This window comes from Monodelphis domestica, chromosome 5 (genome assembly GCF_027887165.1).
Source record: "Monodelphis domestica isolate mMonDom1 chromosome 5, mMonDom1.pri, whole genome shotgun sequence".
Lineage (NCBI taxonomy): Eukaryota > Metazoa > Chordata > Mammalia > Didelphimorphia > Didelphidae > Monodelphis > Monodelphis domestica.
The window spans coordinates 172,247,596-172,274,748 of record NC_077231.1 but is presented as its reverse complement, the minus strand read 5'-3'; the positions used below and the strand labels follow the sequence as shown (position 1 = coordinate 172,274,748).

The 27,153-nt window shown below is 35.0% G+C and overlaps 1 protein-coding gene across 23 annotated transcripts in view; it reads left to right on the top strand.

Moving 5' to 3' along the window:
• The window catches only part of NRCAM (neuronal cell adhesion molecule), a 322,830-nt gene extending 296,068 nt beyond the window's left edge, over positions 1-26,762 (top strand). For 11 of the 23 annotated variants that reach the window (XM_001362955.5, XM_056799540.1, XM_056799535.1 and 8 more), the window contains 3 exons: positions 13,345-13,476; positions 14,970-15,048; positions 24,363-26,762. In XM_001362955.5, the coding sequence (XP_001362992.2) occupies positions 13,345-13,476; positions 14,970-15,048; positions 24,363-24,600 (449 nt within the window). In that variant the 3' untranslated portion in view covers positions 24,601-26,762. Of the gene's footprint in view, positions 1-2,742; positions 2,809-3,282; positions 3,409-5,369; positions 5,523-13,344; positions 13,477-14,969; positions 15,049-19,179; positions 19,242-22,832; positions 22,866-23,738; positions 23,797-24,362 lie in introns of all 23 variants that reach the window. The other 12 variants (XM_056799530.1, XM_056799529.1, XM_056799543.1 and 9 more) reach the window with 7 other exon arrangements.
• Positions 26,763-27,153: the final 391 nt, after the last annotated feature.

The following is a 27,153-nucleotide window of genomic DNA, read 5'->3' as shown; positions in this document are numbered from 1 at the left end:
GTTATTATTAGATCTGGCAAGTTACTAAATTAAATCAACAAAAAGCTGAGGATCGAGCTTATAGAAAGAAGCCAAAGATAAAGCACATAGAAATTAATTTAGATTCCAATGTTAAAATTCAATTTCATTTATTTCATTCACAATTCATTAAGCATCTACTACTCTGTACCCTAACATTACATTAGCCATTAGGGACTTGGAGACAAAAATGAACCAGCCCCTGCCCTCGAGGAGATTATTACTAATAGAAGCAACATTAATGAAAATAAAAAAGATATATATAGATGCACATATCCAAATACATATCTATATAAGGAAAGGAAACACAAATGCTATGTGTGTGTGTTACTCTTCGGTTCAGTTTCGCCTTCTTGTTATTTATTCTTCAATCAATATCTTGGCTCCAGGGAGTTTCACTCTCTGTCCCTTGTCCCTTCTTCCTCGTCTCTGCCTTCTGGCTTCCCTGACTTCCTACAGGTCCTAGATAAAATCCCACCTTCTACAGGAAGACTTTCCCAACTTTTCTTAATTCTAATACCTTCCCTCTGTTGATTCTTCCCTATGTATCTTGTATATAATGTGTCTCAATATTGTTGCTTTCATGTTTCCTCCACCCATTAGGCTTCCAGCTCCTTGAAAACAGGGGCTATATTTCTCTGTATCCCCAGGATTTACCACAATGTCTAGCGCATAGTAGGCGTTTAATAAATGCTTACCCACTGACTGAGATTATGTACTGTGCTAAGTGTAAACCATTCTTTAATTTTTTATAAAAGCAATAATTAAGCATTTTTCATATAACCCATACTTAAACTTTATTTTATAGTGACTTTAAATGTGTAAGAGACTTCTGTTATACTTCATTCAAAGTTTTTTCACAAAAGAATGAACTTTGTTTCTTCCTCTACAATAAGTGATCCCAGCTTCCTGAACTAAAGGTCAAAAGACCTTTCTTAAACTTCTTCCTATGTCTTGGCTCACATATTCACAGAGAGTTAATCTGTTTACTCAGTCACTTAGTCAATCTGAGGATATGAGTTTTACCTTTGGACTTAAAAAAGGAAGAATGAGATCAGGAGGGAACTACTCAAAATATTTATCTCTATAAGGCAGGTAGATGGTTCAGTGGAGAGAAAGTCAAGTCTAGAGGTAGGAGGTCCTTGGTTCAAATCTGGCCACATACACTTCCTAGGTGTGTGACCCTGGGGAAACTACTACACCCTAATTGATTAGCTTCTACCATCTTTCTGCCTTAGAACTGATCATTAGTATCACTTCTAAGACAGAAGGTAAGGATTTAAAAAAAAAATGGACTGTCTTATGTGTCCTTTCTAATTAACAGCGATGTGATTAGATAGATAGATAGATAGATAGATAGATAGATAGATAGATAGATAGATAGATAGACAGATAGATAGACAGATAGACAGACAGACAGACAGACAGACAGATAGACAGGTAGAGAGAGAGAGAGAGAGAGGGAGAGAGAGAGAGAGAGAGAGAGAGAGAGAGAGAGAGAGAGAGAGAGAGAGATGTTTGTATTTCACAGTATTATATTATGGTTTCTAAAATATCTTAATGAAAACTGAGTTTTCACATATTTAATTATAAAAGGTTCATCTCATGCTTTCTGTAAATAAATTAATCCAGAGCAATGAAATTTATTTGCCTAGGCAGTGATACTTTTTACCTTCTTCCTCAAAGCATTTGATCAAGGTAATGAAATACTTATTTTAGATCTTCTTACCCAGTTATGAATCTGTTTATCCATTTCGTGAGGGCTCTCCATCGATGTGTAAAAAGTATACATATTTTAGCTAATTTAATTCCTATACGTGGAGCTTTAAATTTTACAAGACCATAGGTTTTTAAAAAATCATAGCAAACTTAATAAAACATCAATAAAATTGAATAAAATAACACAAGCATTATATTTGGTTTGAGCTGTTTTACTGGCTGGATTTTTTTCCCAAATCCTACCAGCTCACTGTCTGCCTTTTTTCAGCAGTTGGATAGTGTAGTGACTAGCATAACTATTGAATTTTTACACTTGTCTCAGCTTGTAGTATCTGTTGGGTTTGGGACAGAGCCTCTTTAGGTAGATGCAAGTGAATTCATTTCAGGGAAGGCGTCTTTACCTTGAAAGCAATATGTATCATCTTTGGATAATTAAATATTTAAGAAGATCAGGCTTGAAATAATCTGTGAAATATCTATCCTCATTGGCAGCAAGGGTCAAGTGGTATGTTTTATCTTCTTCAAGAAATTTTAACTGCTCTCTGGTTCTTCTGAGATGTTGCAGTATATTTCTGAATTTAATTCCATGACTTGAATTAATACATTGTACTATATAATTTACTCTCAAGAAGGAAGCTTTTTCGGCATGAAAAGATTATGGCTGCCTAACCTAAAAAGATAATGTCCATATGCTCTTTTTAAAAAATAAACTGAATCAAAGTCCACCGAATCCCTTTGGTACAGACTGTCAAGGTTAAGTTACTTGTCGTTCAAGTTTTGTTGTCAGTGATTTAGGAGGCCTTTCGTTTTCAGTTCTTTATGTTTACTGTGACTTCATATTTTATGAATGAAGCATAAAAATGCTTGTAAAAAACTGCATGATTCTGAATCTCAAGTGTGCATGTGTGATCAGAAAACCTTGGAAGATAAGGTTGTTCTGTTGTCATTAGTGTGTCTTGTGAACAACTTTTTACTCTTTCTTCTTTCTTATTTCCTCTGCTAAAGGATATTCAGAAATCCATTTTTCAACTTCTCCTGCTATGCATACTAGCCGTCCTACATTCTATAAGGGTACTGTGAGCTGCTTTTTCATTTCAAATATGGTAGGGATAGCTACAAAAGCACATTTTCTGTATGGCTTCCACTAAGGGATTGAAGGAGACTCAATGAAAAGTTGCCTTATACTACAGTTATCTATCTTATAATTTTGTAAATTAATACTGTGATGTTTCTTAGAACTCAGAGCCTAGAGATGGCAATCTGAGTTATTCAGAATTTTTACAATAGAATTCATAGATTGAGCACTACATTTTCTGTAAAAGTGCAGGAAATATAATTGTTAGTTTATTAATTTTATAAGTTCTCAAGTCTAGTTTCCTTATGGTTTCATTATTTTTCAATAGAAGAAAAAAAGGACCTTTAATTTCAATGCCATATTCTAAATTTAATTATATTTTAGAAGTTTCAGAAAATGGAAACATTTTATGCTTTTGTATTTAGGGCAGCGATTTAATATTTTTTTTGTGTTTTCTGTCGTATATTTAGTTCGACCAGTTATTCCAAGGATCCGAAATGTTACTGCAGCTGCCGCTGACACCTATGCCAACATCAGTTGGGAATATGAGGGACCAGATCATGTCCACTTTTATGTTGAATATGGTGTAGCAGGGAGTAAGGAACCATTTCATTCACTAAGTCTAACTTCCAAAATAAATTTAAGTATATTTTAGTTATCAAATACTAAATGGCATCACAATGGCATCAATTCCTCTTTGGTTTGGAATCTAGAATTTTTTAATTTAGAGAATAATCCAGTTATGAAAATATAAGTGTGTTTTTTCAGATTATATACTTGATTTAAATGGGAAAACCTTTAATATTTCTTAATGCTATTAAAAGTAAGTGATATAATTAATTTCTGTTGTGGTAGGCTCTATACTAGTTAGGTGATGCAGTAGGTAGAATACTGGTCCTAGAGTCAAGACAATCTGAGTCTGCTTCTGTCTGCCTCAGTTTCCTCATCCCAATGGGAATAATAATAATACTTGCCCAGGACTGTAATAATAAAATGAGATGATATTTCATAAGCACTTTGCAAATTTTCAAGTGCTATTAAATGTTAGGTATTGCTGTTATCATTAGGATCCTAGATTTCAATATTTGTCACAAAAAGTTGAATTTAGACCCCATCAATTCAATATATTTTTATTAGATGCTGACTGTGTACATGGCATTGTGCCATTTGGGAGTGATATAAAGTGAAAAACAACACAGTCTTTGTCGTCAAGGAGCTTACATTCTTGTAGGAAAAGTGAGACTTGTATGCAAATAAAATAAGCAATACAATATTTAAAATATTATAAATGTGTAGAAAAGATTAGATCAGATTTAAGGAAGAAGGAATTATTCCTAGCTATAGGAAAAGAGAAAGGTTTATGGTAGAGAAAGTGCCATTGAATGTGCTTTAAAAATACTTACTACCTTATTCATAAATACGATACAGTGTTCTGGATATTAAATAAGAAAATGTTTTTCCCCCACCGGCTAGAACAGCAGAATCCAAACAAATGATTTGAAATCAGTTATTCCAACTGCCAAAATGGAATAAATAGAATGGGAAATTTGAAGAACTTAAAGATTATTACTTTGGAGAACCATCCAAAACATTTAAATGAGTCTTTATTTCCAAATTTTGTATTTAAGAAAAGAAGACCTTTTGATCCTAAACCATTTATGACACTTTCCTAGGAAATCAGTATTTATATAGTTTTTCTTTCTGTTTAGGCCATGGACAATAGACTTTTTAAAGTAAGATCTCTGAGATGCTTAATGTTAAGAGACTTGCCCTTAGAGCTGGGAAGACTGGGTTAAAGTCTAAACTAATACATACTGGCTCCATATGACCATATGGACAAGTCACTTAACCTGTGCCCCAAGCATACATTCTAGTATAAAATGCAAAGAAACTACATATTTATATTGGTGAAGAAAGTTCCTCATCAGGAACTCCTTAGCCTCGTTAAATCACAGGTCCAATTTTTTTAAAAGATGGATCTCATTTTAAGAAAAATCTACATAGAAAATTCTCTAACTCGTAAAACAGCTAAACTTGGAACATTTATTTGCTTAACAAAAAGACTGGTCACAGACTTCTCTGAAATAATTAGTCCCTTTATGCATTTAAAATGTGCTTCAGTTTATAAAAAAATCATTTCCTACCTCTGTTAAATATATATAGATTACATAAAACAAAGGACATATAAGTAACTTTCCTTGATGTTGATAAAGCATGAAGTGTATCATATATAGTCTTTAAGTTCAAGCAATTTTATTTTTTATTTGTTTAAACTCATTGAGAAAAGCACCTCATCTATAAAACAGGGCAATTAATTATATCATTTTCAGCCTGGTAATTGCTATTCTTCATATTCCATCACTGAAGTATTTGCCTTCAGGATTGGTTTTTAAACCATCAAGTTTTCTGAGACAGGTAAATCTTAAAATGGTACAAACCTTATACCCTGGTTTTCACCATTAGCCTGTAAAATATTTTTTTTTCCTTTCTAGATACATGAAATAACTTCTAGAAGTTTAAAATATTCAAATTTGTTGTTTTTGAAAAATTTTCATAGGCAAAGAAGAATGGAGAAAAGACATTGTAAATGGTTCTCGGAGCTTCTTTGGGTTAAAGGGTCTACTGCCAGGAACATCATACAAAGTTCGAGTTGGTGCTGAGGGGGACTCGGGTTTTGTGAGTTCTGAGGCTGTGTTTGAGACAGGTCCAGGTGAGGTGCCTGCCATATCAGGCGGGCTCATATTCAGAAATGAGAGAGAGCAAGTACTCAAATAGTGAAATGATATTAATGGAATCATTTAAAAGCACTTTTCCCACAAAACTGGGCTTCCTCGGTATTTTAATAATTTGTGTAATAAATCACCGCATTGTACAAACAGATGTTAATACCACTGTGCATTTAATTTTTAAGAATAGAAGAAAGAACACTGGTCTTGAAGTCAGGATATATGAGTTCTAGTTATGCTATTAATTATTGGTGCAACTCTGAACAAAGCTTAACCTCTCTGGAGTTTACCAACCACTTCTTTTAACTGAATAACAGTCTCTGATAATCTAATCTCTGACACAACATTCCTTGCTTCTACATACAAAATGTCTGCATTTATACATGAAAATATAAATACAATTCTTGTTCCTCTAAAACAAAAATAGTTGTCAATCTGCTCGTGTGATGATGCTCAGTGTTATGCTCAATCACAACTTGTTGGTCCAAAAAAAAAAAAATTCATTCTACACCTATGACCTCTGCACTTTGTTTTTGTTTATAATCCCATGCCTTTTTTATTCAAATATTATGATTTTGAAAAATGTCTATGTGATATAATATAAAATTATTTAATAGTAAAAGATGATAATTTATTAGTATTTTACTAATTTCTTAAAATCATAATGTTTTATCTTGTATTTTGTACATCTTTTCCCATGACTCCATTCTCTTGGAAAAGTATTGAATAAATCTTGGAATGGAAATGTTCATGCAATCATTTACGGTCATCATTCATGGGGTTTTTTTGACTTTGTATCCATGGCACCTAGCTTAGGGTCATGAATACAAGAGTAGTTTGTTAAAAGCTCATTAAGTTGTTAGTCCCTTTCATAACGATTAAGTTTAATCATTTTAAATTAGAGTCTCTGTATTGTCACCCAAAAATGAACAACTTGAGACTTCTGAGTCTAAATATCAAGGGAATAACATAGTGCAATATATATTTATTAAGACTTTTCTTTGTGCAGAGCACTCTTCTTGGCCCTGGGAGGGATGCAAAATTTAGATAAGGAATGATCCCTGTCCTCATCATACTTGGATTATATTGGTAGAACAAGAAACCACTACATAGCTGTGCTATACAATAATTTATAAAAATCCATTAGGGAATTATAAACCAGAAGTGCTATGTGAAGTCTGAGGCAGAAAGTCATTATTGACTTGGGAGATCAGGAAAAATGTCATGGAGGAATGGCATTTTGAGTTGTGGACTCACTTCCTGTAGATCTTTCATCCCTAGGTTTCTTATTGAATTGATCAGCCCATAAGATTTTAAATTGATCACCTGGGGCCATTGTAGAAAAAAAGTTGAAAACTCAATAGTATGACCACAATCAGTCTAGCCTATAAGGTTCAAACATGAAATTTATAAGGTTGTAACTGCTAGGCAAGCCTTATAAAAGTTGTATGTTTACTCCTTGTAAGAATTTGCCACCTCTAGCTTTCACAGTAGGATTTTCATCACAAGAGTTGAAGCCATGATATGGATAACAGGCATATTTTTAAGCACATTATCAAAATGATATTAGATTTTCTATTTTTAAAAGTAGTATTTTTTAATTGAATGTCTGTTACTTAAAAACGAATTATGTTAAATTAGAGAAAAATATTATTTGGAGTAAGATTTTTAAAATGTAAAATCTAGATTTTATATATAGGCATATATATACATATAGATATAGATATAGATATACATAAATATATGTATATAGGCAACTCCTCTCCCTAGAATTAAGGTTTATCCATTCCTTCATATGTTAATCCTACTCTGGTTTCAGACACAATTGTTACCTTGGATGGAGTCCTGGGCCTAGAGTCAGAAAGAGCTAAATTCAAATCCAATCTCAGACATACCTGAGCAAATCACTTTAACTTCTGGTTACTTCAATCTCCTATAGGAATAATAGCTGCACCTCTTTCCAGGGTTGTCCTGAGGGTCAAATGAGATAATATTTGCAAAGCACTTGGCACAGTGCCTGGCACATAGTAAGCGCTATAGAAACATTAACTAGCATTAATAGTATTGTCATTATTATTTTTATCTTCAAGTATACAAAAAAACAGGAATGTTAAAGGGCATTCTCTCAACACATTCACACCTCCCTTTCTAAGCCACATTTTGAGGCACAGAGAAATCAGTCTTGCCATGAAAATTTGCCCACCTGGCTAATCACCTTATTGCCCTCTTGCTCTAAAACTTTCTGTGTAAAATCCTCCAATTGCCAGGGCTTATTTTCAAAAGTCACGTGGTTTTTTTTTTTTACCATTATCTATCCTCTATTGCCTTTGTAAACAAAAACATCCCTTTAATCTATTTTATTTGCTCTTTTGTTTATTATCCAAGAAGAAGAGAAGGAAGATAGAGGGAAAGACTTCAGGGCATTTTGTTTCCTTTGGGCCAGTTTGATAACTATTCTCTGACTTCCTATTCATTATCTAGCTTCCCCACTTCTTTTTTTTCCCATTAACTAAGTTAGCCTTGAAAGCTTTTAAAACCAAATCAGATTCCCCACCATTTATTTTCCATTTTGAACCGGGTACCATGTTGTTTTTCTTTCCAAACATTTTCCTGTATTTGACAATAATGGTTTTTAAAAAGTTACATAGTGGTTTCCTCAAATATCATAGAGATCAAATAGCTATTAATTACCATGGCTCTGTTTTGTATTTTATTTTCTCTTCAATTGATGTCTTCCAAGGTATGCTGTCTATCAGAGCACTCCTTACAAAGTCTTTTCTTCATGGAAAAGTTCTTGCCCCGTAGTCCCTGCATTGCTTGTGACTCATTGCAAAGGTAGTCTCATGATGAAGGGGATGTGGAGAAGAGATGGGAGGTCAGGGACATTGTCTTGTTGCACAGTGTTTAATCTCACTCACATTCTAGATGTGTTTCTTTTCCATAGTGAGATGATAGTGTGTGAGCTAGTGGAATCACTCCCTACAAAGAACAAGGACAAGTTTTTGGGAACAGACTCTTAATTGAGGTCTCTGTAGCCCTTTCCACTTCCACAGTTCTCTCTGAAACCAGCAGCATGGCACAGAACTCTATTGGACCCTGGCCTCTGATTTCCATGCAGCTAGAGAACTCAGAAAAGATATCAGCCTCAGAGCAAGTCCATTTCCTCAGAGTCCAGGGTTAAGAGCTTTTATATACTCTTTGGGGAAAACATAGATTGGTTCTTGTCCTTCTAACTTGTAGAAAACCAAAATGATGTCACTGTGTTGAGGTCAATGTAGAGTGTGTCCAACTGTGGCTGATTGCATCAGTACAGGCTGGGAAGGGGCATTCATGAAGATGAAGATGGCCCTAAATTTGTGCATATCACATTTCTTTTGAGCTACTGCAATTCTTTGCTCAGAGAGAACAAAAACAAAGAGTAGGATAAGAAAGGATAATAGAATTCCATGCTATAGGAGAAAATAGCTGCAGATGTCAGACTAGGACTGAAAAAAAGCCTTAGACTCTAGTCCTAAATTTGCAACTCATGGCCTGGGTGACCTTGAGCAAGCTATTTAACTCCTCAGTTTCCTTATATATAAAATAAAGAGATTGGACTAAATGATGCTAAGATTACTTCTAGTTCTGAACTTTTTTTATTCTTCCCTTCCTATCTTCTGTCTCTTCCTTAGAACTTTGCAAAACTTTGATGTGAAACTAATTTTAGTTATATGGTAGCCTGAATCTCTAGTAAAATAGTCTAATTCCCAATGTACCAGCAGAAAAAGTTAAATAGAGCAGGCTTAGAAAGGGAAAATGCAGAAACAGATCCCAGCACTAGATCCCTATAGGATTTTGAGCCCTGTAACTCTCCTTTTTGCCCTTGCATCATAAATTGAATTTCTGCCATGGAATTAATTTGTTATCTCTCAGGTATTAGGAGTAAAGTTCTACCTGGAAACCCTTGGAAAGAAGATATTATGTAAATCCCCCCAAACAAATAAGTTAAAGTGAGGAGAGATTTTTGACATCTTCCCTGCAGCAAGTAGGAATTCCCCTGGCTATAGAAGGAAAAAACCCATGGCCAGATGAATAATTCAGAAGAAACAAAATCTTTCTGCCTAAAGCAAATAGTATACATTTTAGAATACAATCTCTCAAAGTAACCTTAGGTTTCAAAGCGCTGTCTACCAAACATAAAGTCAGAAAAATACAGTAAGTTGTATGGTTCTCACTTTATTTTTGTCCCATTGTCTATGCTTTTTGATTCATTTGTGTTATGGTTGTAATCGTCTGTTATGCTTGCTTTTCATTAATTTGTTATCTATAATATGATTATATGATATGCATGTGATACCATATTTAAACTTCCATCTTTAGGCATATAGCAAAAATGCAAAACCTCAAAGGGCACCGTTTTAGTGTGTCCCACGGGATACCTTTTGCATTTAATGAGCAATACCATGTAGAAAACCTAGGTTGTTCTCTCAAACTTGTTTTGATATCATATATCATATGCCATCCCCAAACCTATCAAAAACCAGTGTGCCTTCCCTCCTCTTGGTATATAAGTGGGTAGACTATAGGTGTGGAATATGATGTGTATTCTACTAGATATCATTGTGTTCTCAGTTTTGCTCAATTGTCTTTGGTTGTTGTTACAAGAAAAAGTTTGACTGATTGAGGGGTGGGCCTCACAGGGACATAAAAAATAAAAGGTATGAGCCAGGAATTTTAAAGCATGCCACTCGAGTCCCTAACACTATAATAGACACCCTCAGGGATAATTCTTTCCATTCCAACCCAACAAGCTGGTATTAAATCCCTTTTGTTGTGTGTGTAAGAGGCACTGACAATACACATTTTTAAAATATATTTTATAGATATAAGTGTTACATATATTTACATAGGTATATTATCTATGTATATATCCCTGTCCTCCAGGAGCTTAAATTCAACTGGAAGGAATCCAAGTCCTTGCTTGAAAAGTCCTGAAAAATTTCCTCCTCAGTCACAGGACCAGGGTGTAGAACAAACAACCTTGTTCTACTCAGCTCTTCCCTAGCTAATTGGAAATGTTTGATCTTTGAGCATATCTATCCTTTGAGCATGCCACCCCATTGTAGTGTGTATACAAGGATACATATAGATAGACGGTCAGACAGGAAGACAGAAAAGATGGGTGGATGGACGGACGGACAGATGGACAGACAGATAGATGGATGGATGGACAGACAGATAAATAGAGAGCTAGATAGAGAGACAGACAGACATAGCTAGACAGACACAGACAGATGGATGGATGGATGGATAGATAGATAGATAGATAGATAGATAGATAGATAGATAGATAGATGTATATATACTTTATTATGTATTCATATGTATATGAAGGACAGCTAGGTGGCACAGTGGATAGAGTGCTGGACCTGGACTCGGGAAGATTCATCTTCCTAAATTCAAAATCTGGCTTTAGATGTTTACTAGCTGGGACCCTGGGCAGGTGACTTAATCCTGTTGGCCTCAATTTCTCATCTGTAAAATGAGCTGGAGAAGGAAATGGCAAACCATTCCAGTATATCTGCCCTCAAAAATCCCAAATGGGGTCATGAAGAGTCAGACACAACTGAAAAGACTGAAAAAAAATGCATATGTGTATTTCTGTACACGTATGATATATCGTTCCTATATTAGAACTTGATTTCTTTTCAGGATAATCAAGCATTTTGCTTCTCAATGCACCAGAGTAATTGTTTAATGTACATTCCTATTTTGAAAAAGTGGGACCAATTATAAAAATCAGAAACTAAATGGTTTCAACAGGAATACAGTACAGATTAGAGTTGGAAGTCACTAGGGCTTCAAGAAGAAGAATGGAATTGGTAGAGGGGATGGCAGAGAACTGGGATATCATGGGTTATTTACCATCATGTGGCAAATGTGATGTACTTTTTCTTTTGAGTAATGGGGGTACCACACCTCAAAAGCTTCACACTTGTTTTAGTTGAGCATTTAAATGAATTGCATTCACATCCTTTACAACAGTGATCACATTTATTTGATAGTTCTATGAGTAGCACCAGATGGTACTTTTAAATTATCCTAATTGTCATTGCCTGGGCACCTATTTGCGTTATTTGAGCTTCAGTGAGCAGATGGCTAACTAGAGATCCCTACTTGTAATGCAGGCCAAATTCCCCCCTGACCAAATATAGATACCGAGTAGTGAGGAGAAAAAGACTACTGGTATTTGATTTGTAATACAATCAAAATAATGTCATTTCTGACTTTATTTCCTAAAGGACACATCTTTTATTCTATTAATCATACTTCACTTCACACATTGTTTTCCCTACCATTTTCTATAAAGGAGAACAAGAAATTAGATGTTGAGCATGTCATAAAACTAGGGCCAGATAATGTTTGTCAGAGCATAATTTCCTGCATCATCCTGCAAAAAAAGGATTATGGAGGCTTGACCCTGCCTGGTTCATTCAGCACAAATTAAACAAAAAGCTTGACACAGCTATTTTTATGAGGCCAAGAAGAGATATCCCCTTCTCTCTGAGTAAATTTTGACAGAAGGAGGAAGAATAAGTGCATATTCCTTTAAAAAACTGACATCAGTTAATGTTCATTGAAATTAATTTACTGGTTTATGAGCATGTCAGAATGGTAGTCAATGCTTTGCTTTTTCCCATGCCTCCTTTGGATGATACATTAAACTAGTCACATCAACCTGGTTTTTCTTAAGAAATTCAACAGTTAAGGCAAAAGTATTGTATTTAAATGGATCATAGACTGATTTTGTTAAAAAAAGAAAAGAAAGAAAGAAAAAAGTAAACTTAACAGAATTCATCCAGTGCAAATAAGTGCTTCAAAGTAGCCACCTTGAGAGAATACCCTTTCCAACAATGTTGGCCAAGTTCAGAGTACTTTTGGAATTCCTCCTTTAAAATTGTAATAAGATTTCACCGCAGTATTTTGAATATTCTCAATGATGGTGGCTCTTTATCACTTGATTGATTTTTTTTAATGTCCAAATATAATCTGAAGCCAAATGTGATGAATAATATCAACCTGTATTATGAAGTTGGAAAGCCAGAAAATATAAAAGGAAATATGTGTGATAGATATTAACCCCTAATTTCCAAACATTCCATTGGTTTCCAGTAATATTGCCTGTGGGGAAATTTGATGCTGATTATGTCTATCTCCAAGTTTCTTTGCTCAGCTTGTACCTTCCTAATGACTATTTTTAGATAAAAATCAAGTAGGAGGATAAAGAGACTGATTTTCTTACATGGTTCATAACTAGTTCCTAGGGTAACTCCACAAAGTAAAAATATATATATATATTTTCTGTACTAACAATGGAATAAATATATGTCTTCCAAAGGTACTTCGTTGAACAGTACTCATATAAATATGTAAGAAGATTTGGTGTGTTTACTTAAAAATCAGTCTCAATACCATATTGTCCCACTTCATTAGAATGTTCCTTTTCAAATATGTCAGTCACTTTTTACTTTGTTTAGGAATGTGCTAAAACTGTGAAGAGATATTTATATAGAAGATGAAGATGAAGGGGCTTTTTTTAAGCATCAAATGTTATTAGTACTCAGTCTCTACTCGGAAAAACATTCTAAATATGAATGAAGATTTTTTTCAAAGTGAAGTGATCTTATCTGTTACATTCTGGTTTTATGCTATGAAATTTTATTAAATAGCACATTAATATAAAATACTCTTGCAAATATGTTATTAATACAAGTTTTTTTGGTTTTTGTTTTTTCTTATCTCTGCTCCCTTTCTCTCATTTCCTAGCAATGGCAAGCCGGCAAGTAGATATTGCTACTCAAGGCTGGTTCATTGGTCTAATGTGTGCTGTTGCTCTTCTCATCTTAATTTTGCTGATTGTTTGCTTCATCAGAAGAAACAAAGGTGGTAAATATCCAGGTAAAAGAAGACGCACATGCCACTAACCTCTAGTTGCATTATTGTACCTTAAATCTATGATCAGTTCATTAATTATAAAGTAGTGTTACTTATTTCCTCCTAAAGCCAGCATCAAAATCTTTTCTTTTGCCTCATTCTATGATAGAAAAACAATAGAAATATTTTCAAGAAAAAGAAAACATTTCTGTGGGTAGGCCATCTGTGTCCAGAAAATATCAGTAGCCCTATCTCCTAGTGTTCTTAAAATGATGAAGTTTTAAGGAGTAGCATGGAATGTTTGTCTGGATCCTTATTCTCCAGAGAACAGCATTTGCATAGCCTCTTGAGATTATTTCTCTTTGTACAAGACACACTCCAATAAACCATGATTGTGGCTTTTCTGTCCAAAACATTATGGCATAATTGATGGAGGACTTTACTTGAAATAAAGAAGATCTTTTATCAAAACTTATATACTTTCAAGTTTTATGACCATAATGAAAGTCTTTTAACCTTTCTTGGCCTCTGTTCTTCATCTGTTCATTGGGGGTGATGGGTGGGATGGAAATGGGGGGATTAAAGTAGATGGCTTCCTTTCCAGATCTAAATCTGGGATCCTATTACCCCTTCATAGCCTCCATATAGACTATATGTAGCTCCTCCAGGTTAGAGACTGGCTTATTTTTAATTTATAACCATAGTACTTAGCATAGTTCCTCCTAAATAGTAGGCACTTAATAAGTGTTTTTGCATTCATCCATTCATTCCTGAAGTCCGCTCTGATGCCCTTTATAGTACAGAGGTGACAATGGATTCTTAAAACTTTTGTAACTTGGCAGGCCCTAATAAACTAGAAAGATTTCAAGTACAGTCTTGTTGAAGGATTATATGTGCAAATCTGAGGATCAACCTAGAAAAATTCAGGGGTTCATTTACAGGGAGTCGCTACCCCATGATGGATTTTTTGGTCACATCATCTCACAAAGACAATCTAATAAACTGTCACACAGTCATGATCTTCACTGATACAGAGAGTAGCCATGCCAATAAAATCCCAGATTGGATCTAAGAAACTTTGTGGTTTTGAAGAGCCCTATGTATTTCTCCAAATTTGAGTAAGACCTATGTGGCCAAATCTACAAAGCAATTTCTAAATAGGGGCTATTAACCTAGTGAGAGCCTATGAAAAAATAAAAATAAACACTGTAGAAACCTTAAATATTTTCCTACATTGTGAAACATAAGGAACATAAGGCTTCCACATTAAGTGAAAGTCCTTACAAAAAGCCAAAGGTTTAGATGTTACCAAGAATTCATTTTTGTAAGCTCTCCCAGAGTTTCTGGTAAATAAAAGTGTACTTACTTACTGCCAGTTGCTATATACCTTGAAATTCTACCACATGCTAAGAATAATTATGATAATACTGGGAAATCAGAAGTACCAAGACAACTAAAACTTTTGAACAGGGAGATGCCAGCATCGATGATTAATGGTGCCATTTTGAATGTTTTAGTCAAAGAAAAAGAAGATGCACATGCTGATCCAGAAATTCAGCCTATGAAGGAAGACGATGGAACTTTTGGAGAATACAGGTTAGTACCTAGGAGTCATCTTTATTCTTATATTTTCTGTCAGTCAAGCACTTTATTAAAAAACCCAAAACAGAATATTGTTTTAGGACTATAAAGTTTCCTTCTTTATATTTGGCTCTTTTCTTAAATATCAAGTATAAATTTAGCTTGAAAAATGCATAAACCTCAACTCCCTTATTGTTAAAAAGTATTTCAGCTCTTCACTAAATGTTTCCATTTTTGAATGAGGACAAGAAGGAGGATATTGCTGGAAGGCACAGCTCTGTGTCCACTGGTATTTCTCCCTACTTCTTTCAGCAGTTTGACACTGTCTGTTCCCAGAGCCTTGTGATTCCCTTGTGCCTTCCAACTGCCTTGGAATTAAAGGGTTGTTTTTTATAGTCTGAAGGATAAAAATCCTGCGTGTTTTGAGAGCCTCCATTCAGTACAAAGTTGGGGTAGAGAACAAAAGGAGTTTCTTTCCCCATTTCTATTGTCTTTAGATTTGGAAACAGTCCAGAATACAGTCTTAGAAAGTAAGCATCCCATAGCCTTGATCACATATAATTCCCTTTCTATTTCTTCCCTGTTCCTCCATGCACCTGCAAGGTAGATGTTTCCTCCTCCACCATACACACACATACTTAATCTAATGAGAAGAAAGGAATAATATCCATTGTACTTGGAAATATCCTTGCCTCCCATCCTGAAGGAGTAGCTGTACCCAAATGTCCTTGTTTTAGAAAGTTTAAATTTTTTAAATGCTGTTTCTTGCCAAATGGATGTAAGAATTCATTTGTAAGAATTCATATCCTAATAAAACATCAATTTTAACCTTGATTGAAAATCCCAGAAAGGATTTTTACTTTTTAAACAAATATTTGGTCTGTTTTAAGAGCACACACATTGGGTCTATGTTTAAAACATGTTTGTTTTTTTTTTATCTGAAAATATTTTTTATGGCAAAATTTTTTCCAAGAACATTTCTAAGTTGTTAACCAAAGACTACCACACACACACACACACACACACACACACACACACACACACACTGTAGTATCTAGGCCACAAAATTGATTTGGAGGAGCAGTCAGGAAACTGCAGTCAATTCTTCTCCTAAGCCCACTAGAACTGCTTTCTACACATACACCAAGTAAATATCCATTGTAATTCTTTCATTTATAAAAAAAAATCCTTTTATTGTATTCTTCAGTGGTATATACTACCAGACAATATTATGTGGCCTTTTCCATTTTACTAAAAAAATGACAAGAGACTTTTCAAAATAATTCCATCAAGTACTCCTGGTAAAACTCATTTTTTGCCACAATAAATATCATTCAATTAACCCGTGTTTACAAAATGCCTACTATGTGCCAGATACTGTTCTAAGTGCTGGGAATAAAAACACAAAGAATGAAATCATCCCTATTCTCAAGGAGCATAATTATAATTATTAAATGCTCTTTTAGTATAAACCTACAAAGCAGCACAGTTATCATTTCTCCAACAATATACTTGGCTGATATAAAAAGAGCCTTTTTGATTTTTTATTTGAACTTCATTTTTTTAAATTTAATGGCTATCTGTATTTAATCCATTAGCCATAAACTCATCACTGGAAGGTCTTATAGACACTCATTGGTTAAACTTCTTATCTAGTCAATATTTCATCTACCTAAAGTTTTAATGTTTTGTTTTGATTTCATCATTTAAAACTATTTATTAAATACTATAGCAGAATAAAACTAATCTGTTATTTAAACAAATATATCCTTGCCCAGATATGTTTTTAGAAAGATTAATAATTTTGTTAGACAGGTTCCAGTTCAGAATTGGGAAAAGTCATTCATTTCTTTTATAGGTGAAAATAGTAGTCCAAAAGTATATTTTTGATATACATTTGTATAATGTATTAGAGCCTTTTTGTCCTGTCTCTTTAGACCTCTTAATTTAGGATAAGAGTGGGTGTAAACTTAAATAATTGTTCACTTTACACTAAGCCATGGAAACTTTTTTTTCATAAAGAAAAAAAAAGTGATTATGAATGTCAAAGGATAGCTTTCATTTTATTTGTATAGGTGATATGATACATTGGCTATTTTAATATTGTGAGAGATAAATGTGCTACCACAGAAGATCGTAGATTCATGGCAGAGCTTCCACTAAATTGTTACAGCAATTTTCCCCCTACCTGGAGGCATTTTGTTTCTAATTCTCCCTTAGTTCTGATTTTCTCTGTAGCCCAGACTTATTAAATTTCCTTAAAATAAAACTGAAATTTCATGAGACAAGCAAGTATATAGTGATGGTTAAGGGGTTAACAAATTCTTACTAAATGTCTTCAAATTTCCCCAAAATGAAACTAAAATATTTGGAGACAAGCAATGATCAAGGGAAGGTGAAGGAGTTAATAAATGTATTTAAATTCAAACTACGACTCCAATAATGGTTTGGAGGTCTATGTACATGAACCCTCAAAGCTGCCAGCTCAAATGGTTTTTCTAGCTTATGATAATGACCTTACAGAAATCTCTAGACATCCCCTTCCCTGGAGTAGGGGATAGCTGATCCCTGATGAATGAACAACAATGCTGATTTTAATCATTTTCTTGAAAATGTCCCTGTCCACCCCACCTCAAGAGTGTGACCATTAACTACCCTCAGGGTTATTTTTAAATTTTACTTTTTGCACAGGTTATTCAGTCTAAAAGAGGTCCCTTGTTGTCTTATTTATCTTGCTGGAGCTATGCCTCATTTATCTGCTGAAAGTTGATATTCCTTTTGTATGCTTGTCAAATAAATGATTGACCTTCATTTTATCAGAGCTTTTCTGCATCCTGCATTTTTTCTGCTTGATTCTGTTTCAATATCCTTCAGCTTTCATGCAATGAATGAATCTGCCGCTTGGGCTGCTGCTCCATTTTGGCTTCTCCACCATCAGTTTGCTACCAAAGCTTTGTGAACCCATGATCTACTATAGAGCAGGCCCAAAAGGAGTGCCGACCTTTATTCTTGTGGCACCAAAACACTGGGATTTAAATCTGGCTTCCCAGGAGTGATTGAGGGGACAGCGCAGATTCATGAATCAAAGGCAGTGTAATGGATCTAAGAGTCCTGCTCATCACTTCTAATGATTTGGGATTCCAAAGTGATGGATAGCAAGGGCAATGCTAATTCTGGCATGATCACAGTGTTAAAATCATGAGTGTTTACACCATCTGCTCATGTTTCTTTGACTCAAAGTTAATTCATGTGTGATATGTTTGTAAAACACTTCAAAGGGGGTAATTTTGCACATGTGTGTGTATATGTATTTTTCTCAGTCAACAGAAATTATATTTCATGACTTTTTAAGTGGTAAACCAAAACTTTACAAATGAAATCTAAACATTTATCATATTTGTAATTATACTCTTTGCTCTGTAGCATCCTAAGGTTGTTCTGGTTTTAGTTCTGAGGAGTGTCTTAGAATTTTTTTAATGAATTGTTTAATTTTTCACATGAAGATGGAAACTCACAAGGAAATGCTCACAAGCAGAATCACTTGCAAAAACTGTCAACCAGTCATTGCAGCCTTATGACTCTTTCTTAAGCTTCAAAACTTTACCCTTTGGTTGATTCTGGTATCATGTAATATGTTTAAAGGACTTTTAGATGTCACACTTCATGAAAAAATATTCCAGGTGTTGACTGAAGAATTTATTCATTTATTTATTATTCATTTTTTTACAACATGTTAAAATTCCCTTCCCTGGATCACCAGGGTCCTTTCATACTTTGCACCCCTAGGGAGCTGTGGACATGACACTTCATTAAGTTCATGCATTCCTACCTCTAAACCAAAGGATGCTGACCATTCCAGGTGGCACAAAGTCAAAGCTTCTATCAAGACAAGAAATTTTTAAAGAATTCATTCGTCATTTATTCCTTCTAGGCCAAGGAGTGCCAGCAGCTCCCTGGGTAATTCAACTCTGATCCAATCAGAGGATAGCTTAGAAGGTGCAAAAAGAGAGGGAAGAAGGGACTTCCCATGGCTAAATTTGTTTTTGTACACGCTGCTGCCTCACACCCCTGCTCCAACACCACCTCCATGCAGGTACCTCTGGTGGAAATCTGCAGTTCTCTTTGTTTATTTCTTTGATTATACAGACATTAGAATCTGCATCCTTTCTAGCATATAGAAAAATCAGAGAAACAATGCAACCAACTGTGTAAGTATTTTTTCATTCTTTAGATCCATCTTTTGTTAAAACCAAAATGAACCTAGATCAAAAGGTCAATTGAAGTCATTGCCTACTGCATTAACCCGAACTGCCATTGTGTGAACCCTGTAATTCCTGAGTGGGGGCTCGTGTCACCCCTTCACTAACACATTCTATATGGGATGGAGGTTTTAGTTACGTAGCACGGGGCAATCACATGATCCAACTGAGAAGAGAAATGTGTTCAGTATGAGGTGGATATTTGTTTTTTTCTTAAAGAGATAAGATCTTATAGGAAATAGTCACTTGGCTTTATGAGAGAGTAACTGGGACATAATCAGGCAGCATCCCAGCAGATTGTCCAGTGAGTGCTGCTGAGTTTCCCTCCATAAACACTCACTGAGTATGCCCCACTCATACCAATGTGCCCTGGAAATTAACTATTTGGATCATGGAGAGGAAAAAATACGAATCAGAGCTTTGCTGTAACATTCAACTGAAGTTCTGTATACCAGAAGCCTTGGAAACCAGGAAATTCAGTCACTAAATCCATCTAGATGGAAGTCACATCAACTCAAACACTGAATAGCACACAGTGTAATAACAAGTTTCCAGTGCAAGAGGATAGTTATATGTCAGAGGCATAGGGCATTCATCAGGGAGCATTTCCTGGACCCTCCATATCTTCAGTCAGTCTTCATGAATTGTTCTGTGCAGGACAGCAAGATCATAGAAATCCTACCCAGGGAGATAATGTAAATAAAAGCACTTGGGAAAGTACAGTGCAATACAATTACAGAGTATCATTATTGTTATTGTTATTAATTAGTATATATACAAGCATCTAAATAAATAAATATGAAAGGCAAAATTACCAACAGACACGTTTTATCAGAAAGAAACTTCAAAATTGCTTTTCCTTCTTCTAGCATGAGAAATTGTGATGTTTGTTATTTTGTATAACCATTTTTCCTCCCTTACAGGTTATGACTGTTCTTAATGAATGAAAGAATAAATAAAGCATTTACTAAGTACTTATCATGTACAAGGCACTGGGCTAGGCACTGGAAATACAAAGAGAAAAGCAAGACAGCCCCCTGCTCTCAAGGAGCTTCCATTTTAATGGGGAAGACAATGCTATATAGAAGTTTTAGCATCGAGTCAATTATATTTGTTAATATAATGTGATATGGGCTATTTCAGCATAGAGGCAATTTTAATCTTTGAAGCTTTGGGGGTGTTAAACATTATATACTTAATTCTCATTCATAAAATGAATTTTCCATTTAATTAGGGGCTTTTAAAAGGGCATTTATAACTCACTAATTTCTCACTAATAGAGCCCAGAACGAGAGAATAGACTATAGCTAAGTTGGAACATGGTTTTGAAAAATCCCCTCCTCCCATTTCCAAGTACACATTTATGTTGAAGAGAGACTTTCAAAATGAGACTTGGCAAATTCTTTCACCTTGCAACAGTAGGTTGGGTAATTTTCAACAGGGAAAAGGCAAAGATTGGTATGTTGTTCCACATTTCAGACTTGTAAACTCTCACATTCTCCACCAAGAATACAAAATTCAGATTCAACAAGGGCTTTTTCTTTGATCATTTAAGATTGATTTCTTGAGTAGAATCTCCTTAGGCTACTTCTAATTCTTGAAGTAAGTTGTTCTTTTCTTCAAACCTTGGTCCCTTCTCTTTTGGTCTATCTCTCACTTTCAAATAAGGGTCAAAGAGGTTTTTAGAAGCTAATAGAGAAAATCATACTTTACTTCTTAACTGATATATCAGTTTTCCTCTTTCCTTTTCAGATTAAATTCACCTTCATTCATATAGATGCACATATTTTTGGCAGAACAAAAAAAGGAAATCATGAGGATCTGTAAATTTTTCAGGGTGAAGTCTAAGGATGGAGTCTGGGAAGGGAGTCATGAAAAGAAGTGAATACAATAGACATGAAAAAATTGCCATAATAACGATCTTCAGTGCACTGCATCATAAGTTCATTTCAATGACTCATTTAACAAATTCTTCTATTTCATTTTTGTGGACAAAATAGTGAAATGTGAGCTTCTTGACAATACAGTTAGGAGAATTGTATAACTTGTTGAACAAGCATTTTTTTAAATATTGTTCATTCAAAGATTGATATCGACCCGAAGGGAAATCTCTAGGAGCATGCCACCAGAATCTGTATTTGTCCCTATCCCATTCAGCATTTTTATCAATAATTTGGATGAAGAAATGGAAGGCATGCCTACAGGGGTCAGCTAGGTGGGTCAGTGGATTGAGAGCCAGGCCTTGAGATGGGAGGTCCTTTGTTCAAACCTGTACCAATTTTATGCCTAGAAACAAATTCACAGCTTGGATTCTAGGATGAAAGGTAAGGGTTTATTAAAAAAAAAATAAAGAAGGCATGCCTACCAAATGTACGGATAATACAAAGCTTAGAGAGCTTGAGATTCCAAAAGATCTCAAAAAACTGGAATCATCCCCCCACCTCCCAAGAAACAATAAGATGAGAAAGATATTAGGAATCAGTATTATGGCCTATAATTACCTTCAGAATTTAAATTTCATTATTATAGGATTAAAGATACCTACTCTAAGGCATTAGTAAACAAACAAACAAACAAACAAACAAACTACATAATAGGGAAGAGAGATGGAGGTATTAAGCCAACAGTTCAGTTTGGAGCTCCATGTTTTAGGAGAGGCATTCATAAAATAGAATAGTGGTTTGGAAGCCATGTTATATGAGGAGCAGTTGAAGGCACTAGAAATGTTAGCCTGAAAATAATTTTCAGGAGAAATGGCAGTTTTCTCCATATACTTGAAGGGCTATCATTTGGAAGGAAAATGAGATATTTTATATGATAGAATATAACTGGTGAGCAAAAGTTCTAGGGAGACAGACAACAATTTACTATAAGGAAAAATTTTCTAACAAAGAAATCCCAACAAGGAAATGTGCTGCCAACAAACAAACAAACCCGTAAGCTCCCCTTTATGGGAAGTGTCCAGGCAAAGGCTGGATGACCATTTGTCAGAGATATTAAATCTGTTTTCAGATACTTTCTAGCCGTTGGACCCTGGGCAAGTCTCTTAACCTCAGTTGCCTAGTTTATCATTCTTTTGCTTTGGAACACAATATTGGTTCTAAGATAGAAAGGCTGTATATGTAAACTCCACTAATAAGGATTAGAGAAGATTATTTGCTGAAGATTCCTTCTTGGAAAAAAGAAAGTCCTGGAGGGAATTGCTGCATAAAGAAGTAAAATACTGAAAATAAAAGAAATTCTTCCTTTTTTCAATAATATAGACAAGCTTCCTATTTCCCCTTATTTCCAGATTTTGAAATAGAAAATAAAAATATATTGGCTTCTCTCCTTTTTTCTACTGTAAGCAATCTATTAAAAAGTACGTCATATATACTAATCAGGTTATTAGTATATATACTAATCAGGTTAATTCATATGGGTGAATTACAACACATTTATTAGTTCTTGCCTTCCAAAGAAGAATACTGAGACCTTTGAGCAGAGATGTAAGCAAACTCTTAAGTCTTACAAAATGTTATTGATCTATTTAATCTTCAGATTTCCATCAGAACTGAATGATCAAAAGGGAAGGTACTGTAAGCATGTGTGGTTTGGGGGCAGCAGGTGTGATGAAGGTGTGAGAAGTATTAATTCTGGGTAACAAATTAACTTATTAATTGACCAGTCAAAACAAATTAATTTGGTCAAATGATTTTCTAGGCAACCAAAAACCTCCATTCCCATGCAAGGATCCATATATATAATTAGGGAGTTTAACCCTCAATCCTCCCCTTGACATAGAAGATATTTCCAATTGGTGAATAGCCAATGAGGTGTGGTCCATCATGACTCTCAGCCCTTACCCATCCCCTGGGAGATGCTGGGCAAGTTATGCAATTGTCTCATACTTTCCAACTACCCAAGAGAAATCAAAGTCTTCCTGGTTGACGACGACTTCTGCAGTGATTCCCAATGAGAGGTTGAAGTACTTGTTGGGGCTATGTGTGGGTATATCTAGCATAAGCTGCTTCTAGTTCCTGAGGAAGACAAATCTCACAATCTCTCCCATAGTCTCATTTTCCTTTCTATTATACAATGGAAGAAGTTCTTTGGATGGGGCATAAAAGAATTGAGTACAGAGGCTGAGGAATTGATTTGAGTTTCTTACAAAACCCAAATAAAGAAATAATTCTGCGTGTATTCAAAATAAATCCTCTCACCAGTGAGGACTGGAAGTAAAGGAACAGTCTGTTTTTAAAGCTGTCTTTTTGTCTTTTTTTAATTTTCCCCAGCCTCACTCACAATATTCAGAAAATATCAAAATGACAGTAATTTTCCAGATTTAACATTCAATCCAAGTTATCTCTTTCCAACTTAATGATTCTTTGCCCCCCCTTAACTGGCATTCTTACAGGAAAAAATTACTGTACACTTTCAGGATATGGATTTTGCTTTTCTTCTTAGGCTATTTTCATTTGTTTCTTCTGCACCCTTTTAATGGAATATGTAGGTCTCTTGAAAGGTAAGGTTGAAATTTGAAAGCCTGGCCTGCATTCTATAACCAAAATGATTTGAAATGCAACACTTTGCTTCCTTCTTCTAGATCAGAAAGAATCAATATTTTTCATTTAACCAAATTCATTTTCCATTCATGTTTAAGGAATCTAAGAGATTAAAAGGTTTAACAGACTAACCTCACTCCCTACCATAAGCTTTCACCCCCCCCAACTTTGGGAATCAAAACAGTGGTTTTCTTGATGACATTTCAAACTCCCTTCTTGTTTAATGCTTGCCATTATTGCTAAATTTCTTTCAAATCAGGGATTGAAATCTCTCATTGAAAGGAACATGCACCAAGGCAGTTCATTCCCTCTACTGAAGAGCTCATATTTAAACCATCACTACACCTTATTTCCATGACAACCACATCATATTAATTTGGTGACTAGGTTTGGCTAGGGGACTACAAGACTGCATAAGCTTTGACATAATCTGCATGCATTTGCCCTTTTGTTTTCATTTCAAAAGCAATCTAACTAAAGATAGGTTTTAATTGGAATGTTTCAATGTCTTGTTTTTCTCCTCCAGTGATGCAGAGGACCATAAACCTTTAAAAAAGGGAAGTCGGACACCTTCAGACAGAACTGTGAAAAAAGAGGATAGTGATGATAGTTTGGTTGACTATGGAGAAGGGGTAAATGGCCAGTTCAATGAGGATGGTTCCTTTATTGGACAATACAGTGGTAAGAAAGAGAAAGAACCAGCAGAAGGAAATGAAAGCTCTGAGGCTCCTTCGCCTGTCAATGCCATGAACTCATTCGTTTAACCTCTAAATTTGCTGCCGTCACACCCGTATTCTCCATGATATTTTTCTTAAAGCACTTGTGTGTCAGCCTTCTCACACTGTGAACATGTAGGTAGAAAAGCTACTTTCTACTGTATGTTTATACTATGAGACAGATAGATCAAACATTTACAAATGAATAACTCTAAAAGTGGTACGTTAGTGGGAATTGGAGAAGAAAATGCAGACTTTTCATTCAAAATGTGTATTTTTTACAATTTCTTCAGAACTGACAAATAATACAACAACTGGTAATGTTCCTGGTGAAGATACAGTACAATGCATGAAAAATGCTACCACCTTTTACTGACTGACAAACCTGTATATGTTATTAAAACAGGGTTCAATATTTTGTAATGCAGTCCTCAGCTGAATCCCTAGATAAGAATTCCGTTTTCATTGTCAAGAGTGTTATTGTAGTATTATCTAGAACTTCAATGTCTTTGTGGACATTGTTGTGAATTTGGTGACTTAATGTCTAGCTGTCATAAGTCTTCTTGCAAGACAATTAGGAACAGTATATACAGTATAGAATTGCTAAATGAGTGAAATATGACACTTGCATTTGCTTACTGAGACTCTATTACCTTCTCTTTGCTCCTTTTACTTTATTGCCTTCTTTATCTATCAAGTATTACAGCAGTACAGTGTTCTGTTTTTTATACCGTCTAGGTGGCGGATTGTTTAGGCAAAAACAATGTGCATTTCAGTGCATTTTGAAATCAGTACGGTCCTGAAGCAAATTGAAATCAAACCATTTTTTAAAATTTCAAACAAAATAGAAACGATTCCAGAAAACACAGAGCAAGATACATTCAGTGCCTTCATACAATATGCATTCCATTATAACGCTGCCCTGCTCAAATCAGTTGGCGCGGTAAACACTGATCAGTGGACTACTCATTGCCAAAAAAACACCTTTTTAAACAACCCAGAAGCGATGAAGTGCTGCAAAATGGAAACAACAATTTCAAAGGCATTAAAGTACCGTATGTTATGAGAGTTTGAAAGAAAAGCTTCACAATTAACCAGAGCACACATCCCTATTCTGCAGCCTTACGCAGGCTTCCAAAAAAAAATTCAAATTCAGCTAGGGAAGCAAGAAGTCAACTTGGTGGCAAAACGTCAATAAAAACAATCTCTTTGCTCCAAGCGGTCATAACACCATGCCAACAACTGTACATGATCCTCTAAATCTTTACTCGACCCCTGTGGCAGCTTTTGAAACCACGTGCAGCATTAAGAAAAGTGTACATAAATTGTTATGGACAACTTCAAAATCTGAGAACTCTGACAAGTGCTAATAAGGCCTAGTGGTTAAAAGGATTACAGTTATCAGTTTAAAAAAAAACAGCATTCTCTCACATTCATGAACTCTATCAAATGGTTTACCTCCAAATATGAAATTTTATAGCAACCTATGGTTGAAGGAATGCTCAGTTTCATTTGCCAATAAATTGGTTTCTCATAACTTGCATCAAGTTTAATTTTAAGTAAAGCCTTTTATATGTAGATATTTTGTTGAATTTGTAAATATACTTAAAGTGTAGATGCTATATGCTTATAGGTGTTACATACAAATAAACACAATCAAAATGTTTATGTTGTACTGTGTAAGAAGTATGATAGCCAGTGGAGTGCATGGGATTTGAAAGCATCTACTTATACATCTTTTTTTCTTTTCCCTTCTTTTTTTTTGCTGTGAAACAAACAGTGAACTGTTCTATATATCAACAGGAGGTTTCTAGATAAAATCTTCAGAGCTAATGCCTGTGGGGTACAATAGACCTTAGTCATCTAAGCTGCTTTTACGTGTGTAGGTAAAGCCCAGTCAGAAGGAATCCCAAATGAAGATGGCCACATATTCTTTCATGGCACTGCATTTGCTTCTCCCAAATCAACGTTCATATTGATACTCAAAAAAAAAAAAAGACGAAATTAAATAAAATGACCAGATCGATCAGAGAGCACAAAAATAAATGTTACTAGGGATTTACCAATGTTCTTAGTAACAGGAGGAAGAAAAGTACAATTTTTACTCTTCTGTAATGGTAGATGCTAAATTTATCTGTGCATGAAAGGGTCACTTCTGTAATAGTGCAACAGATTTTGTAATTAAAATATTGAATGTGATTTAAAATTTCTATTCTTGGTTGTCATTTGTCAAGTTCTTTATTGAATCTGTATGGCTCTAAGGGAAGCTATGATGACCTCCAGGAACTGACTCTAATTTGTTACTCTCTGAGTCTATATGAAATAGCAGTTCGTTAAGAACTAGATTTCTTATGCCAGAGTCCTTGTCTCCATGATCCCTGCCTGTTACCCTCGCCTCTTCCTCTACCTCCTTCAGGAGCCTCCATTCCTTGGACAAACACCTGGGTCTTTGACTTGGATCACCTGATGGTATTAGCATCTCAGCTGTCACCTCCACCCCGTCATCCCTTAAGCCTATTCTGCCATTTGGCTTTTACCTGACTGAGGATTTGTCTAGACTCCCAGTCATCGTGTTCCTGGAGCTGGTCCAGTGCGCCACTC